This window comes from Hippocampus guttulatus, chromosome 6, assembly GCF_054856545.1.
Source record: "Hippocampus guttulatus isolate MCC_2025c chromosome 6, RoL_Hgut_1.0, whole genome shotgun sequence".
NCBI classification, from domain to species: Eukaryota; Metazoa; Chordata; class Actinopteri; order Syngnathiformes; family Syngnathidae; genus Hippocampus; species Hippocampus guttulatus.
This window is the reverse complement of record NC_141266.1, coordinates 24,356,734-24,373,128: the sequence shown is the minus strand read 5'-3', so window position 1 is coordinate 24,373,128 and position 16,395 is coordinate 24,356,734. Positions and strand designations below refer to the sequence as shown.

Sequence of the window (16,395 nt, the reverse complement as noted above, 5' to 3'; positions counted from 1 at the left end):
CGCTGTTCTGCCGCGACGGAACAAGCATGATGGAGGGAGCTCGTAATTGCATGCAGAGCAGCCGATGGAAAAAGCACACCCTGTAGAGCGGCACTGGAGCGCATCTAATGACGGCCCACGCCGGCCCCCCTCCCACCTGTGTGGCAATCGCAGCCTGACATGCAAGTAATTACACCCAACAGCCCCAACCTTTTTTCGCTTCTTCCGGGCGAACTTTCGGCGCTCTGCCCCGAGGGCCAAATTTGAGAGCACAATTCGCATTTGATATCAAGCTTCGACTTGGACGTAGCGTTTCAGAAATGGCGTCTTAATGGGCAGACCAGAGGATGGATAGGCTTGCAATTAGCGATGCAGAAATGGCAGTTGGCAAACGTATACGATTTGGTGGCGACTCGCTCACAATGACGCACTCTTAACTCATTCACTCCCAAAGACGTTTTTAAACGTCTTTTCAGACTTGCTCCAGAATTGGCTGGTACTGAATGAGTTAAGCATTCATCTTCATGGGCATTTTGAGACGATTGACACGGAAGCAGTCCACTTCCAAGAAAGACATTCTGGCGGCCAATGCGAGGCATATACTTGCGAGAGTACAACGGCGACAAGAGGGCAGTATCGGCAGCCTTCGTAAGTCGTCGATACCGGTGAAATGAGCCCACTGATACCTGGTATCGTTCTCCTGCACTTTACTGCTCCATATCGGCGGCTGCTTCTATCGACAATATCTTTATCGCTCTCTGTCACGCCATTATTCGATCTACTGTGGCTCAATCTCTCACTCTGTCCACATCAATCGCTTTGTCGCTCACTCTACATTCATTCATCTCTCCGATTGCTCTTCATCAATCCGTCTAAGCGACAGCGATCTATCGATCACTCGATCCATCTCGATCACCATTCATGCGTGCACTCCACACAGGAAGATGGAGGCCCGACCCGAAATTGAAACTTTGAATCTCAGAGACCGCGAGGCAGACTTGCTCACCACGAGCCCCCACCGCATTGTACAATACTCATCAATTGGCGTTTATTTTGCACTCGTCCTTGCATTTGCGCACCAACAAACGCATTGAAGGAGGAATGCGAAAGCACTTCTTTCATGCACCATTACAGAGACCATATGCGACACACCGTGCCCCCCCCCCCAAAGGAACAGCACACACATTTGTCCGTCACAAAGCAAAGTCGCCTTCTAATTCTTCCATGCAAATGACTCGTGTATTCACGCTTTTTTTTTTTTGCGCCAATCTTTTCCCCCTCCGCTCCCCTCCTCTGGTTTCATCTCTTTCATAATTGCCACCAACATAATGACACTGTTGCCTTGGCAACCATGTTTCTATGTCTCCCCTCCCCTCCCCCTCATCTTCTTCCTCCCAACGCTCGCACATTCACCGGAGGCTGATCACCCTTCTGTCGGCTGCCGCTTCAATTAAACTTCTTTGCCGCTTCTGCTACTGGGGTTGGGCTCGCACTTTCAGTGATTAAAACGGGAGGGATGAGAAGGCGCCTAATCAGCTCGGAGGAGAGTTGAGAGTCTCATCAGCAGCAGCCGGTGAGCGTCCAATCACAAGATGCGGCAGCAGCAGCTCGGCGAGGATCAGGCTTGCTATTCTCTTCGACAAAAGTTGCATCGTTAACCCCGCCGTGGGTTTCCTCTGCATCGGAATCCTCTAGCTGACATGTGTGAGAACATCTCAGAACATCTCGTCTGGTGGTGCTGACCCCCCCCCCCCCTGCAAAGCCCCCCCCTCCCCCCTCGCTTCCCTATATGTCGTGCGTGTGCGTGGATTTATCAAGAGCGAGGACGACGGAGACCTGCGACACTTGCTCGTTCTAATTAAACAACACAGACAGGGGGAAAAAAAACAGGTGGTCTAGCTCAGGATCCAGATCCAGGATCCGGGGTTCCGGGATCCGGATCATCTGCTGGTCTAATAACAACAGGCTGCCGGTCTGAGTGAGAGACGCGGAGGTTGAGTGCGCAGACCTCACACAGCTGCGCACAGGTAAGACACGACGCTGCACTTTTGAAAACATTTGCATATTCATCATCGAAGCGCATGTTTCTGTGAATTTGTCATGTTATTATCTGCTCGTCACTTTTTCATTTGATTTTCTTTTATTTTATGTTATTCGCAACCACGTGCGCGATGTTTTATTTCATTTTGGGGGTTTGAGCAATCCTATTCATAGTGATACATGACCGAGCGTATGTGCACGCGCATAATGAGAATAATGATGTTGAGAGCACTCCCGAAGAAGCAGACACACAGCGGCGAGGATACACCCACGCACCCGCAAGCAGCGAGCAAGCAAGCAGCCCCACAGCGACATGCAAGTCATGTCCATTTCCCCGTTACGAGTTCCAACTAATTCATCTGTCGGTGCGGGGGGAGGAGGGGGGAAATCACGTCACTCATTAATTGTGCAGCAGCGGGATATAAAAGACATTTTTTTTAGGGGGGGGGGGCGCTACGGTGCTGTGGTTTTTGATGAATCTGCCTCTGTCGCGCACTCGTGTTTTGAATACCCCCCCCCCCCCGAATGTTTCCAATGCATGCTGGAGTTTCTCCGACAAGCACCTGTTGCAACGCGCTAGCGCCAAAGTAACACTTGGTGGGTGTGGCTCAATCACGCAGGGTCATTTTGTGCATTTTGATTCCTTTTTGCTTGTTTGGATTTTGTTTTGCGTCCTCCTCTCGGTGGCTGCTCATAACGATGCATCCTCACACTCGTCAATGTGTGCCATTCACCCCCTCCGTCCTTCCTGCCGCCCCCTTGCTGCAATGCCTCAGTTGACACAGTGTGCCTTTGCTAGAGGCCGCTGGCCGAAGTGATGCTTTTTTTTTTTTTTTGGTCCAACAGAAAATTCACACGAAGCTGTTGTTGAATCCTTTTACAAGAACGCGTTTTCACCCGTTTTTGGGGGTTGTTTTTGCCCACGGGTTCCAATTGCATTCGCTTCCCTTCCGTTCCCCATCACACAGACGGCGCTGCAGTGCTATTCTGAGAGAGTTAGCTGCCTCAACCCACGCACGGAATCTGAGAGAAAGCGAGAGAAAGGCCGAAGGAAAGAGGCGAGATTTGTCTCAGAATTTTCACACAATTATCTCCGCGAGTTACACGGTGTGCCCTTATAATGGTTCATCATTTGTCAACATTCTATTCTGCTTATGAATTGTAGAATTGATACGTTTGTGGATCAGCGGGCACGCGCTTTTTTATTTGAGGAAAAACGTCACGCAGTTCCAATGCACACGGTTCGCACTTCCGTTCCACATGTCGAAAGGCCAGTTCCCCCTCCGTCCACTAGGGAGCGGTGTCGCTGTCTCAATTGAACCCGAATAAGCCATCTCTCGGTTTTTTTCGTCCAAATAATTGAAATTGAAAACCGGAAAATTCGCCTTTTCTGAGCTCCTACGACGTGTTTATTGAACACAAGTGGTGGAATAACAAAGGACCGTAATTTGTTTCTCTCGAAATCAGTTCTCCTTGGGGCTTCAAGACGTTCTTCTTCTACAACTATTTCTTCTTCTACGCTGTGGCCGCAGCCAAAAAAGGTAACCGTAGCAGAAGTTCTTCGAGGGAAACACATTACGGTCTTATTTTTTAGTTCCCGACTTGTTTTAAATAAACATATCATTGAATGTTTTTCCAATTTCCATTTTTTCGCTGAAAAACGGGAGGTGACTTGCTCCCATGTAGTAGAGGGAGCAGCGGACGGAGAAGGGCCAGGCCTTTGACACGAGGATGCCTGAAAACCTTTGGCTGTGTCACAGGTGGGGACCTTCCAAGGCCACGTAATCGTCCACATGACCTAACTTTTGGGACGACACGTGGGAGGGAGATTGGGAACGACCCGGGCAACAAATAGCCAAATTTTGCTTTGAAGTGACGCCCGCTGAAATGATTTCACCCCCTCCATCCTCCAAAAAAACCCACCAAAATTATTGACAAATATTGGGAAAAGTCTAACACTATATGCTGAGAAATTCACGATGGTCGCACAGAACGCCGCTGATGTGAACGAGATGTCTCGCCGCGCAAAACCGATCAATGATGCCGTCGATTGATCGTTTTTGTTTATTATTGTTGTTGGTTAGTTTTTTTTTTTTACACAAAATTACGACATTGCAACGGTACACACATTTTGGATGGAATTCAATATCCACCAGATCAGAAGAATCATGCTCGATGCACACACAACATTCTGACTGCGAAGAGGTGTTGAGGAAAGGCCGTTGACTTTGCGGCGGTTATTTGGCCCTCTATACGCGCGTCCTAATGTTGCAGCTCTCGTGCGTGCGCCGTGGCGCTTAAGTGCTGGGAGAAATGTACTTGATTGTGTAGCTCCCCACCCACGCGCCGCACTCCCACTCGCGGCCGTCTCTGCTCCTATACCTCCGGCGGCTCTTCCTCCTCGCCTCTCTTTGTGCTTCCTTTCAATCTCTCCCCCTGGCTCACCTTTCCTGGATTTACCTCGCCACTAATCACTTCATCTCTTGTTTGTATTCCAGCGGACCCCCCCCTCCGAGAGAGGCCTTTTTTGGCCCTGCGCCCCTTGAACCAAACACCCCCGCAAAAGCTTCCAGAAGCCCACCCTCCCCGCTGCCTCTCCCATCCATACGTACCTCCATTCTCTGCCACGCATTTTTCAAAATTACATGCAATTATATTTTATTCTCCGGCATCTGCCATCGTCCTATTATTTGCCGGCACAATAACTTTCACAAATTGACATATTTCTCCACAAAAGTGATCGTCTTTGAAAGCCACTCCTCATTCCCAGTGACAAATCGGAGATAGTTTTTCTCCCCGTTTGAGTTTGGTTGATTTTTTTTTTTTTTTTTTTGGGTGGGGGAGGGGGAAAGAGATGTCATTTATCACACGCTTAATTAGTCACCCCAGTTGAAATGGGACCGGCAATTCGGGAGCCGAGGGCAGAAGAACGGCAAAAGTGGTCGCTTGCAGTGTCTCTCGCGGGCGGGGAGCCATTTCCTCGCTTTGTGCTTACTCGTAATTTCCAGCAGTAGCCTCCTCCTCCCCCTCCTCACACTTAAAAGCTCCCTCATTATCACCCACCAGCACCCCATCACAGTTACAGCCCGTGCCAGGCCAGCGCCAATGCGCGCTCATCCAAACCCGGGAATAAAAAACAGGAGATAAAAGTACAGCGTGTTATCTTTAGATATGCCAGAGAAAGAGTTAGTGGGGCGGGAGAGGGGGGGAGTCTCCCGAGGGCTCCCCTGAAGTCACCGAGCGAGTGGCGGTCCGTGTTTACGACGCGCCGATGAGATATCGAACGAGTGCCTACTTTTGAATGCGCCGTACCGTCATTACGGAAACCTTTGCAGTTGAATCGATGCGCCGTTCAAGTGCCGCCGTCGGTACGGGAATGTAACGGACTGCCTCCGAACTTTCTTTTCCGGGCTGAGTCTGAAAAGCTTTGCCACGCCATTCGCGCGCACTCGACTCTCCCGTTCCAAAGCCATTGGCAACGATCTCAAATCAAAGCTGCCAGTTTAAGAGTATTCGCCTGCGATCCTTTCCTTTCTTTTTCATTTTTTTTTTTCCTCCGCCAAATTTGATCCGGTCAGCTTTTCCGAATGAAGCTGCTTTTGTGTTGCGAATATTCACGAGTGCGCTTTTGGAATCAGCCGGCGAGCTAGAAACCTGCACAACAAAAGCGCCGTCCCATCGTCATGTAAAAATGACGCCCACGGCCAGGCTCCGCATCCTGGCGCTGGTCGTCCTTCTCGGCGCCCCGCATAGCGCCGGCGAGGACGCGCTCCCGTCCTCCGCCCCGTCCTCCACCCAGCCCGGCCCCTCCATGCCACGGTTTGACCCGAGACCGGCCGCCCTCCGCGGCCGGCCCGAGGCCCCCAAGAAAGTTCCCGGAAGCCCCGCGGAGGGAGTCCTGGAGGCCCCCCCGAAGCCCATGGCCCAAGCGATGTTCCCCAAGAACGTGACGTCGTCCGAGGCCCTGGCCCCGCCCTTGGGCGCCGCCCAGGTGGCCCCGCGCCTCATCGACGTGTGGATGGACGTGTGTCAGGGTTACTACGACGTGATGGGACACTTTGACAACTCCTTCAACTGCACCAAGGACACGTTCGTTTACTGCTGCGGGACGTGCCACTACCGCTTCTGCTGCCCCGATCGAAACCGGCAGCTGGACCAGGACAGCTGCAAGAACTACGACTCGCCCGCCTGGGCCAAGACCGAGTCCAACGCCTTGGTCATCGAAGAGGAGCTGGGCCCCGACCCGGACTTCGACCCCCTGAAGCAGCAGAGCCACAACACGGGCTTTGTGATCGGAGGCGTGGTGGTGTTCATGGTGGCCGTGGCCGTGGGCATCAAGGTGGTCTTCAACAAGGTGCAGCACGAGGCCATCCAGAGGGACCTCAACATGCCAAGGTCAGCAGTTCGCCACCTCTCCCGCTTTTTGAAAAACCACAAAGGACTGCTCATTTTGCATACGCCGTCCGTCCATCCATCCGTCTCTCTCTCCGTCTGTCTGTCTGCCCGCCCGTCTCCAACATCTCTCAGTCTCTCGGGTCAGTGGGTGTGTGTGTGTGTGTTTCTACCACTCGCTTCGTCGACACTGCTCAAGCTGTACTCGATGGCTCTATCACTCCATTTCGCTCTCTCTACCACATTGCCATCGTGTTCTATCTATTGCTCTCGCTCTCTCTCACACAGACGCACACGATTATCGTATATGACTTTGTATCGCTCTCAATCTTTCTGTTGTTCTCTCAGGCCTTCTGCTTCCATCTCTATTGATTGCAATCTCTTCTAGCCTCTCTCTCTCTCTCCAACCTTGTCTCTCTTTCTAACTAGCGTTCTCTCTCGCTATCGCTCTGTTGCTCCCTCTATCACTCTCTTCCCGTAGATCAGGGGTGTCAAACTCATTTCACACGGACTCTGTAGATGTCAAGTGGGCCAAACCGTTAACATGAAACCGTACTGTGCTATGAATCGCCAAAATCTCATCTCTTGCCTTTGTTTTGGATGCACTTTCATGTCATTTGCTGCGTTGGGTCTATCTCGGTGACAGACTGAGACTGCTGTTTTCTTCCCCGATCAAAACCATGTCGTCTTCTCCTGTGATCAAAACAGTGTGCCCCCTAGCTGATAATCCACGAATTGCATTTTATTGAAAATATTCCTTCTGTGTCTTCAATGCATTTTTTTTTGTTTCACTTTTAAATGATCTTGCTGGGCCGGATCGAACCTCCTTGGGGGGGGGCCGGTTCCGGCCCGCGGGCCGTATGTTTGACACCCCCGCCGTAGCTCGTTCGGTCTCAATCTTACGCTATGTCTCACTCTCTGCTACTTTTCAAGTACGCGGAATCTGAATATTTTTTTGCGTCAACGCTGCGTTTTAGCGTTTTGACCCGTTTGTGAAAAATAGCCTCGGTGCGTTTTCAAACTCAGGACGACAACGCAACGGTCGAGATCTGGGTCGATTGAGGTCTTGGGGCGGGAGCGACATGGAGGAATGTCAATCAGGGAGAATTCGGCGACGACGTAAAATAGGATTCGGAGAAGCAAGACGATTCCCCGCCACGGCCTTCTTTCGGACAATTGTTGAATTATGCCTTGACTTGCGCCAGACTAAAACCCGCCAGCTCACGGTCTTCATTCATTCGCCGTCTAACCTGTGAAAACACGTCCGGGTCAGGTGACATTTTGGGGATCAAAAAAGGCTATTGTATAGAATTGACAGTAAAAAAAAAAAAAGCATTTTTGTTTGTCTACACTCCTAAATGTACATTTGATGCATCGGTACTTCTACTTTATTTATTTTTTCTCAATATCTGAACTTGGACGAAGCGCAACGCATGAGAACTTCTATTCCGCACATGCGTGTGTGAATGATGTGAAGAAATGAGGTTTTCAGGACTCGATGAATGGCCCAGATTCATTATTCGGCCTTCACAATCCTTCTCTTAGTCATCAGCTGGAAAGTGCGAGAGGCTGCCGCCGCAAAGTCCTCCGGGCCTTTCGGCTCAGATGCTGCACTGGATGTCACCGCCAATGTCGGCAATGCGCCGATTCCATACGCGAAGGATCGTCAACGTTCAGTTCAACTCTTCGTTTCACAACAGCTTGAATGATTCTTGTTGTAGTTCGCCGTGCAGAGACAAAGCGCAAATCTCACCGCGGGATTAAGAATGACGCGTGCATCAACGGGCGCCTTTGGGTTCTCGCTTATTGCTGTTTTTATGCAGCCATTTTTATCTCGGAGATGCCTTTCAGCTGGCCCGGGAGAAAAATGATTCGTCTTGAAAATATTCCGCTGAATTCACTTTCTGTGGGAAGTATTGAGATTTAAGCCGACATTTGGTTTGTTCCGTTACATGACGATGAACTTCCATTCGGCGCACCATAATGTTTGTTTTGTTTATCAACAGATAAATGCAAAATGCACAGATGTAAAAAAACATACTGTGTCTCGATCGTTTTTGGACTGTCTTTTGGTGCCACTATTGATTTGCGTGCGCGTGCGTGCGCACGTGTAGCCAAGCAAGCCAAAGGGTTATCGATATTTAAGTGACAAACCGGAAATTTGATGAATAATTCTTTATTCTCCTTAAACCTTTCAACTTTTACATTCATAAATCAATTCTTGCCATCGAAGCCAAATTGCCCATCGAACAAAATTTCATTTCCTTGTCTTAGCTGGAAGACTAAAACGTTCATGTCGTGAACAAAACAAACCCGTGTTTTCCGGTAAGCCTTTTTGAAATGCTCCCGGTGCCTTCCGACCCTCGTGATAGTTTCCTCAGAGATTCCATCATCCATGAAAACAACCGGAGTCGGCCTACGTCTCCGCAGGGCCCCGAGCAAAATTGGATTTGGGGGTTTTAGTTCCGCTAAAAATATTGATCATCTTTACGCCTACTACTGCACTCCAAGCTTTTTGCAGTAGGGTTCGACGAGAAGCGCAGACCGCGCCCGGGAGGTGGTGGAGGGGGGGGGGGGGGCGATATCATAACAGTTCAAGTGACAAAGGGGGACCCCGAATATCATCTCGGACGACTTTTTAGCCTCAGAGGCGCCGCCTACTGTTGTAAACCAGATGATGTCGACTGTTGAAACTCTCAGCGGGTCTTTATTTCTACTTTCCGCCCTTGTAGAGCCTTGGTGGACATGCTGCGTCACCAGTCCAGTCCGGTGCAGCAGGACGAGAGGAACAACAGCGTGGCTCTGACCATGGGGGACGGCCAGGGGACGCTGGGGAGGGCTCCCAAAAACCTCTACGCCCCGGGACTGCCCAGCAAGGACAACAGATGTGAGGGCGCACGGCTTTTTAGAGCACAATTGTCTGCGCGGCTGATGGAATGTGTGGAATGCCTGCTTTCGAATAAATCGTGGACAAAAAAAAAAAACAAGCGTAGGCCAACGTTACCGTTGTTGTTTAATTAGTTTTTTATTTTTAATAACGAGCACGACATTCAAGGATAGATACTCATACTGTATCTGTGTGCAGAAGGACTGTCGTTGTTGTTGTTTTATTTTTTTTGTCGTTAATTTTCTTTTCAACAAGCAGAGGTTTGCAGCAATCATTATTTCAGATTTTAATTAGCCATTCATGATCCAGGTACTTGAAAAACCTCCGTGAGGGTGTCGAGTGTGCTTGACCAAAAAAAAAAAAAAAAGATCTCTTGGTGGGATAAAATTGAAAAATTGCCGTTGAGCCGATGATGAAGCATCGTGTTCTTTTCATTACAGTGGGCAACCTGCAGCACAATTTCATCCACACGTCAGGCTCCAGCCCCAAACATACCGCCACGATCGGTAAGTGCTGCAATGGCGCCTTGAGATACGATTTGGGCCATGACCGGGCTTATACCTTAGGAAGAAAACAAACGGTGCAGCAACATGTCAACTGACAATATACAGTCAAAGTACCGGCGGCCCTTTTTGAAACTGAGCGACGAGCGCGCTCATTGACGTGAAGGGTTACCGCTTTGATCCAAAGAACAAATGTGCTCAAATGACCTGAAATGCTCCGATGCTTGTCTTCATTTGGAATGATTTCGATGAGATCAACGAAAGGAGAACATCTCACTGAATGTAGCACCCACTCCCTGTGACTTGTCGCAGAACGCACGCCTCGGATGAACAACGCTCAGCTGGCGGCGGGGGGCACCTTGCTGTCCAGTAAGCACAACAACGCCAAATCCCAGCCTGCCTTCCACCACTCCTTACACAACCTGGCTCAGCTGCCCCCCTCCTACGAGAGCGCGACCAAGCCCGAACTCAACCGCTACTCCTCGCTCAAACGGCTCGGTAAGTACGGTCGTTTCCGTCGCGGTGACCCGCCCCCCTTCGCTCGCCCGCGAGGGAGGCGCCGTCGCGTGCCGCTAAGGAATCTCGTTCCGCTTTCAGAAAAAGGTCTGGACGAGTACTCGTCCGGCTACTGCACCACCAAGCGCCGCCCGCACACGGCTCAGCCGGCCCTTCAGTCCTCCCAGCACCACCTCCACTGGGGTGGCGACTACACCCTCGGCGGGAGGGGGACGCTTCCCAGACACGCGGCCCGGCCCTGGATTCCGCCGCCGCCGTCCGGCATGCCGGCCTCGCCCACGCCCAACCCTTACCCGCTGGACCCGCCGGAGCCCCAGTACAACCCCAACTACGACACCCTCTCCAAACCCAGGAAGGTCAAGTCCAGCGACCAGCTGCTCAACATGGGCGACGTCCCCGGCAACACCGGCACCCTGTCCCGTCTTTCCAAGAACCAGCAGCACCAGTACTACAAGGCCATGGCTGCCTCCGGTAAGAACTCGAACACGCAGACCCTCACCCGTAAGACCCAAGACAGGCAGGAAAGGCAGGACAGGCACGAAAGACACGAGAGGCAGGAGAGACACGAAAGACAGGACCGGCTGCTCATGTCCCCGGACCACTTGGAGGAGAGGATGGGCGGGATGGGGGTCATGGATCCGTACGCCCACTCGGGAGGGGGTGTCCCCACCTTGCCTCGCCAGCAGAAGGCCCAGTCCCAGCAGAACGTGTGCGCCACCCCCTCCCTGGACCGCCACCACATGATCAAGATGAACTCTCACCCGACGTCTGGCAGAGAGCAGGAGAGGAACCCGGGCGTGACCGGCCACATCAGCGGGGGCATGGGATGGGCGGGGGAGACACCCGGGGCGGGCGTCGTCATGGGAACGGGAACGCTAGGGGGCCACAACGCCCGCAGGATGGCTTTCGCAAACAAACGGCAGAACACGATCGAGCAGCTGCACTTTATCCCGGGTGGGGGAGGCGCTGGCGGCGGATCCGGGGGGGGCGGCAGTGGCGGCGGGGGCGGCGGCAGTCAAATCAGGACGGGGAGCAAAAATGAGGTCACGGTGTGAGGGGGGCGTTGTGCCTAACGACGAGCTCACCCCTCGCCCGTCTGCATTTAATCTCTCGATTCACCGCTGCCAGAAATAGAACAAGGTGACGGTCTAACGTGTACAACTCACAAAATGTTCGCTTGAAATTTCAGGAGATAAACTCTCATCTTTACAGGTGAATTTCATTTGACCTCCGAGCGTCCAGCCGTTCAAAGTTTCACTTTTTTTTTTTTTTTTGCACTCTAACAATAAAATAAACAACAGGTGCCACCCTCAATGGGATTGTAATTGCCGATAAACACCACAAGATGGCAGCAAAGGACTACCTTTTGCCTAAATGAAGTTCCTCAACTCACCTTTTTTTTGTGATTACTCCACAACAATTGCTTTGGAGTTTCTCAGCAACTAGATCTTAATGATGGTTTTTGGTGGTGGGACGTGCCTCCAACTCGGGTTTCCCACGGCAACTCGGGCTGCTCTGTCCGAAAACAAGCCTTGTTGCTTGAATTGATGAAGTCTTCTTGGATGGGACGCAAAACGTCCTCTCGGACCAATAGAGCGGTCCAGTTGCGATCGATTCATTGCCTTGCGAAAAAAAATCACCTGGACCAATGAGAATAGCCACAAGCATGATCGCTTGCAGGCAAATTTGCTCATGCCGAACCGTTATTTTGCTGGATCAATTGTTTGATGACGTCTTGGTGTCAGGATGTCAAAACGTGATTCCAATTGAACCAGGAAAACGTATGCCCCCCCCCCCCCCGTCCTAAATCGAACACCTGTTGTCACGTTTGCCGTTCAGCCCCCCTTGTTCGCCCAAAATGGATTGGATAAAATGAAATGAAGTTGACCTGGAAAGTTTATGATGCCTTTTAGGTTTATCCTGAAATTTCACCCGGAAGGCAAGAAGCCTATTGAGACAATTCTAATCCGCGTCATAGTGAAACGGCTTCAAAACGACCACTTTTTAAAGCGTCGGGAGCGCTCCAGTTGTGCGATAGCATACATCAGCCATATTTTGTAAGTGAATTTGCCATCTTTGCCATATACACAGCAGTGCCATTACTTGCACAGAGCGGTGGGGTGGAGGAACACGGCGGTACAGTACATGTTGTACAGTCGACGCTTTTGAAAAAGCACTCAGGAGCCATATTAGATCATATATATATATATATATATATATATATATATATATGCGCATGCACGCACACAAACTCAAAGGACTGATAAAGGAAGAAGACCTTGTGGGAAAGACAATTTATGAAAGAACGGAGCCAACTACCTGCTGGGCAAGCCCTCGCCTACAATGATTTACGAGGGAGATGATTCTCGTGGGTAAGCAGAAGGATGTTGGTCTGCCCTCGCCACAGGGAGAAACTGACTCGTGCTGCTTCCCGTCAGCAAGAGTGACTTTTTTTGGGACGACGTAGCAACCAGGACGACGCACGCATTCAAAGCGCGGACAAACGCGGAGCGGTCCGACGCCCACGTTGCCCCGTGTTGCCATGTGACCTTAGCTTCGAGGAGGAAGTCTCGCTGGTCGTCGCCTTTGCACTGCCAAACGTGTCAAAGACGCTATCACAAGACGACAGCGTCCCGTTGTTTGAAATCAGAAGCTGACTGCAAAAACAAAAATGGGCTACCAAATAACCAAGAGCCATGATTGCAGTGGATATGAAAAGTCTACACGCCACTGTTCAAATGTTTTTTGTTTTTTTTTGTCCAACTGGTATCACTCCATTTTGAAAATCCTTTCGAGAGGGGACAAAGAGCCGAAATAATGAGGGTGTCCACACCCTCCGATAACTGGGGATGTCGCTGTGCTCAGAATCAAACATTCACATTGAAAACTCACGTGAAACCCGCATCGACACTTTTAAGGTGTCTCTGATTAACCCCAGATAAAGTTCAGCTGTTCCTGTAGGCTCCTCCTTCCTTTTAAAACGCTTCATCTAAAACTGTAGCCTTTGAACAAGGGTGTGTAGACTTTTCATATGCATCGTACATAAGAATAGTCAACTTGCTTTAACGTAACCGAAGGAGATGTTTTTCTTTCGTTTTTGTATCGATTTAAACAGAGCACAAATGACTAGTATAGAATGAGTCGAAATGTCGCAGAGGTTGCACGCATCCAACATGTCCTTCAAAGCCATTTTCTGGAGGTACTCCGAAAATCTACCACAGAGGAAGCTGGTCAGACAATCACCATTGCAATGCGTTTCGCCAATTGTTCCAAACACGCCAGCGAGATTGTGTACGGGCAAGGAGACATCGGGACGGCCAGGAAGCCCTTTCCAAACACGTGCCCACGCAAAGACCTCGCCGTGTCGTCACGCACTGCAGCCAGTAAGGGGTGAAAACACGCCGGAGAAAAAGAACCCCAATAAACATCAATAACAACGCTTATCAATACCAAGGGCTATCCTCTCCTTACACACTGTAGTATGTGATATCTGTGGTCCATAGAAGATGCTCTTTGATTTTGTGTTGGTATCGTCATTGCGTATGGAGAGTATTCACGTCGATAACGATAGAAGGGCAAACGCAGCACAGTTGAAAGAGTCACCACGCAAGAAACTCAAATTTTGCACAACTAGACTAGCCGGGCCCCCATTTTGCTGATGGTGGGGAAGAATTCAAGCGCTCGCTTTTGTCGACAAAAGGACACCGATTTCATTTGAACAATCTTCCTTATACGCAGTGCTCGATGTCGTTGTTCTGAATATGATGGCGTGCTCTTATTGATGATTATTATAATTGTTATGGTTATTATCCGCGATTATCTTATGATGTGATGTTCATTTATTTGGTGGGGTTTTAGTGTTTATCGTTTTTTGGGATGACTTTTAGCTTCCTCACTAGGTTCTATTTTGTTCAAAACATGTGGTTCCTTGATGCATGCCTGGTTCCGTTCTTTGAAGAAGCATTTCTAGTACGTCTGGACTCTAAGGTCATTTTCTTGTTTCTAGCTGTACGTACTGTGCCTAGACCTTGACCTTATGGTGTCTTTATCTAATACAATTGCTTGGGTTGAGCAAGAAGTTCTAAAAAGGGTATCGGGGAGTCCTTTGGGATGCGCTTTTTTAAAGGCCCGCCACCAGACGAGCAAAGGTCCCTCATTTGATTCTCGTGAGTTAAAACCTGTGATACCATTATACACGTGTGACGTTTCATGACATGTTTTTGCTGGAGAAGAGCTGCTGGAAAAACATCCGTGCATATTTCAGGGAAATAGACCCTTTTCAAGGTGATGCCATATGTCGATCCCAATCCGTATTTGCTAATGTTATCAGATTTAGAGGTGCAACAATTACTTGATTACACCAATCAGCATTATAACAAGCAACTGTTTTGATATTTGATGAGTTGTTCAGAACTAATGCTCAAATGTGGCCCAATTGACCCCCGCGTGTCGATCTGTCTTAAATTGCTAGTGGTGGCAGAAGGGCTAGCACACGGGCGTGCTAATGACAGTCCAACCTCTTTTCAACCAACCCCGTTTACGATTTCACCCCTATAACGTTCACATTTCAAAGGCCCCATTTCACGTAATCCATTTTCCGATTTTGCTGAGAACGAACACCTTTATAACGTAAACGTCATTATGTCAACCAAATTTTCGCCATAAAACCTCGTTGCTGTACGTACTTCCGGAGGCACGGCGGACAATGCTCTGAAAACATGTCCGCTAAACGGAAGCGAATCTGGCGGTTTGTGACGGCCGAAACTGTCGCTCACGTTTGCTGGCTGAATATTTTCATAGATGAAGTAGGAACACGGCAGTTGTCTGTTTCATGTCTTATCAAATCATTTTTCTTCATATGCATGTATTTGTAATTGACATGTTTACACTGAATTACACGTCCGTATTTTTACATCTATTAATGTTCGTATTGCATTATTAGTTGGCGGCCATTTTATAGGAAACGGTGGCGACGAACTCCCGTGATGACGTAGAGATTCATTTTTTTCCCCTCGAGGTGCGTTGTGACGAGATTGGACTGTTGGGGCGAGCCCTCGGCGATGTCTAACCCAAATTAATCCGGCTTTTAATACCACCACCATGGCATTGTAGTTGGAGGAGCTGTCAAAAAGACCCAAAAACGCAACGCCATCACACTAATATCCGGTGGTTAGGTTAGCATGAGGGTCTGCTCGCAGCAATTCTTCCTCTGTTAACGTCTTGGCATCACTAGTGTTTTACTTCTCTTGTTCGGTTTCCTCCGTGTCCACGTCCCAAGATCTTGTTTGTCATTTGTTTTGGTTTTATTAAATTAACAAATACAAGCGACGCAACCGAAGGTAAGATAAAGCTACACATACCGACGTCACGTGTAAAGGGTCTATTGAAGAGGGGGTAGTACAGTATTAGGTTTTTTTTTTAGTTCTTAAATTTGAATAGAGCCACAAAAGCTCTGTAGCAAAGTCTGTAAACTCTCACAAGCCATATCTACCCAAACTCATGTTCTCCCACTTTTCTAAATAGTGAATCTAATTTGTGCAAGTAACGTATTTTGTATAGCTAGTACAATCAGAAAACTATTTTGAGTGATATCTTCATTGATTTGAGAATTAAAAAGCAAATTCTGTGTACGTATTTAATGAATTGTGCAGTGCCAAACTCATAACGTTTGCAGTCTTGCTTATTATGATGGTCTTCTGCTTGGCTACAGCGGTACACCACTGTATATCTTTTTCACCGCTGAGAGCCAACAATACACAGGAATGTAAGGGACCTCTTTTTTTTGGTGTTTTTTTGAGCGAAATGAATGAACATGGTGTGTGTTTTGAACCATTATGAATTCATTTAGAGCGAGGATGCTTAATGGCCACTTGAAATGTCAAACAAAAGCATTGCCAAAAGTAAATGACAATTGTAAGGACCGTAATGGTGTCCAATAGCCTAAAAATGAATTTATTTTCATGATAATACATTTCAACATCCCCCACCCCCCTTTTTGTTATTCTTCAACGCATCTGTCCCCTTGGATACGACAATGACTTACAGAGAATTTGTAAAATAAAGTTGGTGGGAAACATA

General features: G+C 49.1%; 1 protein-coding gene across 1 annotated transcript; it reads left to right on the top strand.

The window, feature by feature from the left end:
* The first annotated feature begins 1,241 nt into the window (after nucleotides 1-1,241).
* On the top strand, nucleotides 1,242-16,395 carry shisa7a (shisa family member 7a). The gene is made up of 6 exons (XM_086114144.1): nucleotides 1,242-2,006; nucleotides 4,518-6,414; nucleotides 9,144-9,298; nucleotides 9,739-9,804; nucleotides 10,114-10,299; nucleotides 10,399-16,395. The coding sequence occupies exons 2-6, from the start codon at nucleotides 5,711-5,713 to the stop codon at nucleotides 11,370-11,372; spliced, it is 2,085 nt and encodes a 694-aa protein (XP_085970270.1). The 5' UTR covers nucleotides 1,242-2,006; nucleotides 4,518-5,710; the 3' UTR covers nucleotides 11,373-16,395.

Bases quoted from the DNA above. Each gene is read 5' to 3' on its own strand.
- shisa7a (XM_086114144.1), top strand. From the start codon at position 5,711: ATGACGCCCACGGCCAGGCTCCGCATCCTGGCGCTGGTCGTCCTTCTC. The intron at 9,299-9,738 runs GTGAGGGCGCAC...TTTTCATTACAG, and splicing joins GCCCAGCAAGGACAACAGAT to TGGGCAACCTGCAGCACAAT. The intron at 10,300-10,398 runs GTAAGTACGGTC...TTCCGCTTTCAG, and splicing joins CTCCTCGCTCAAACGGCTCG to AAAAAGGTCTGGACGAGTAC.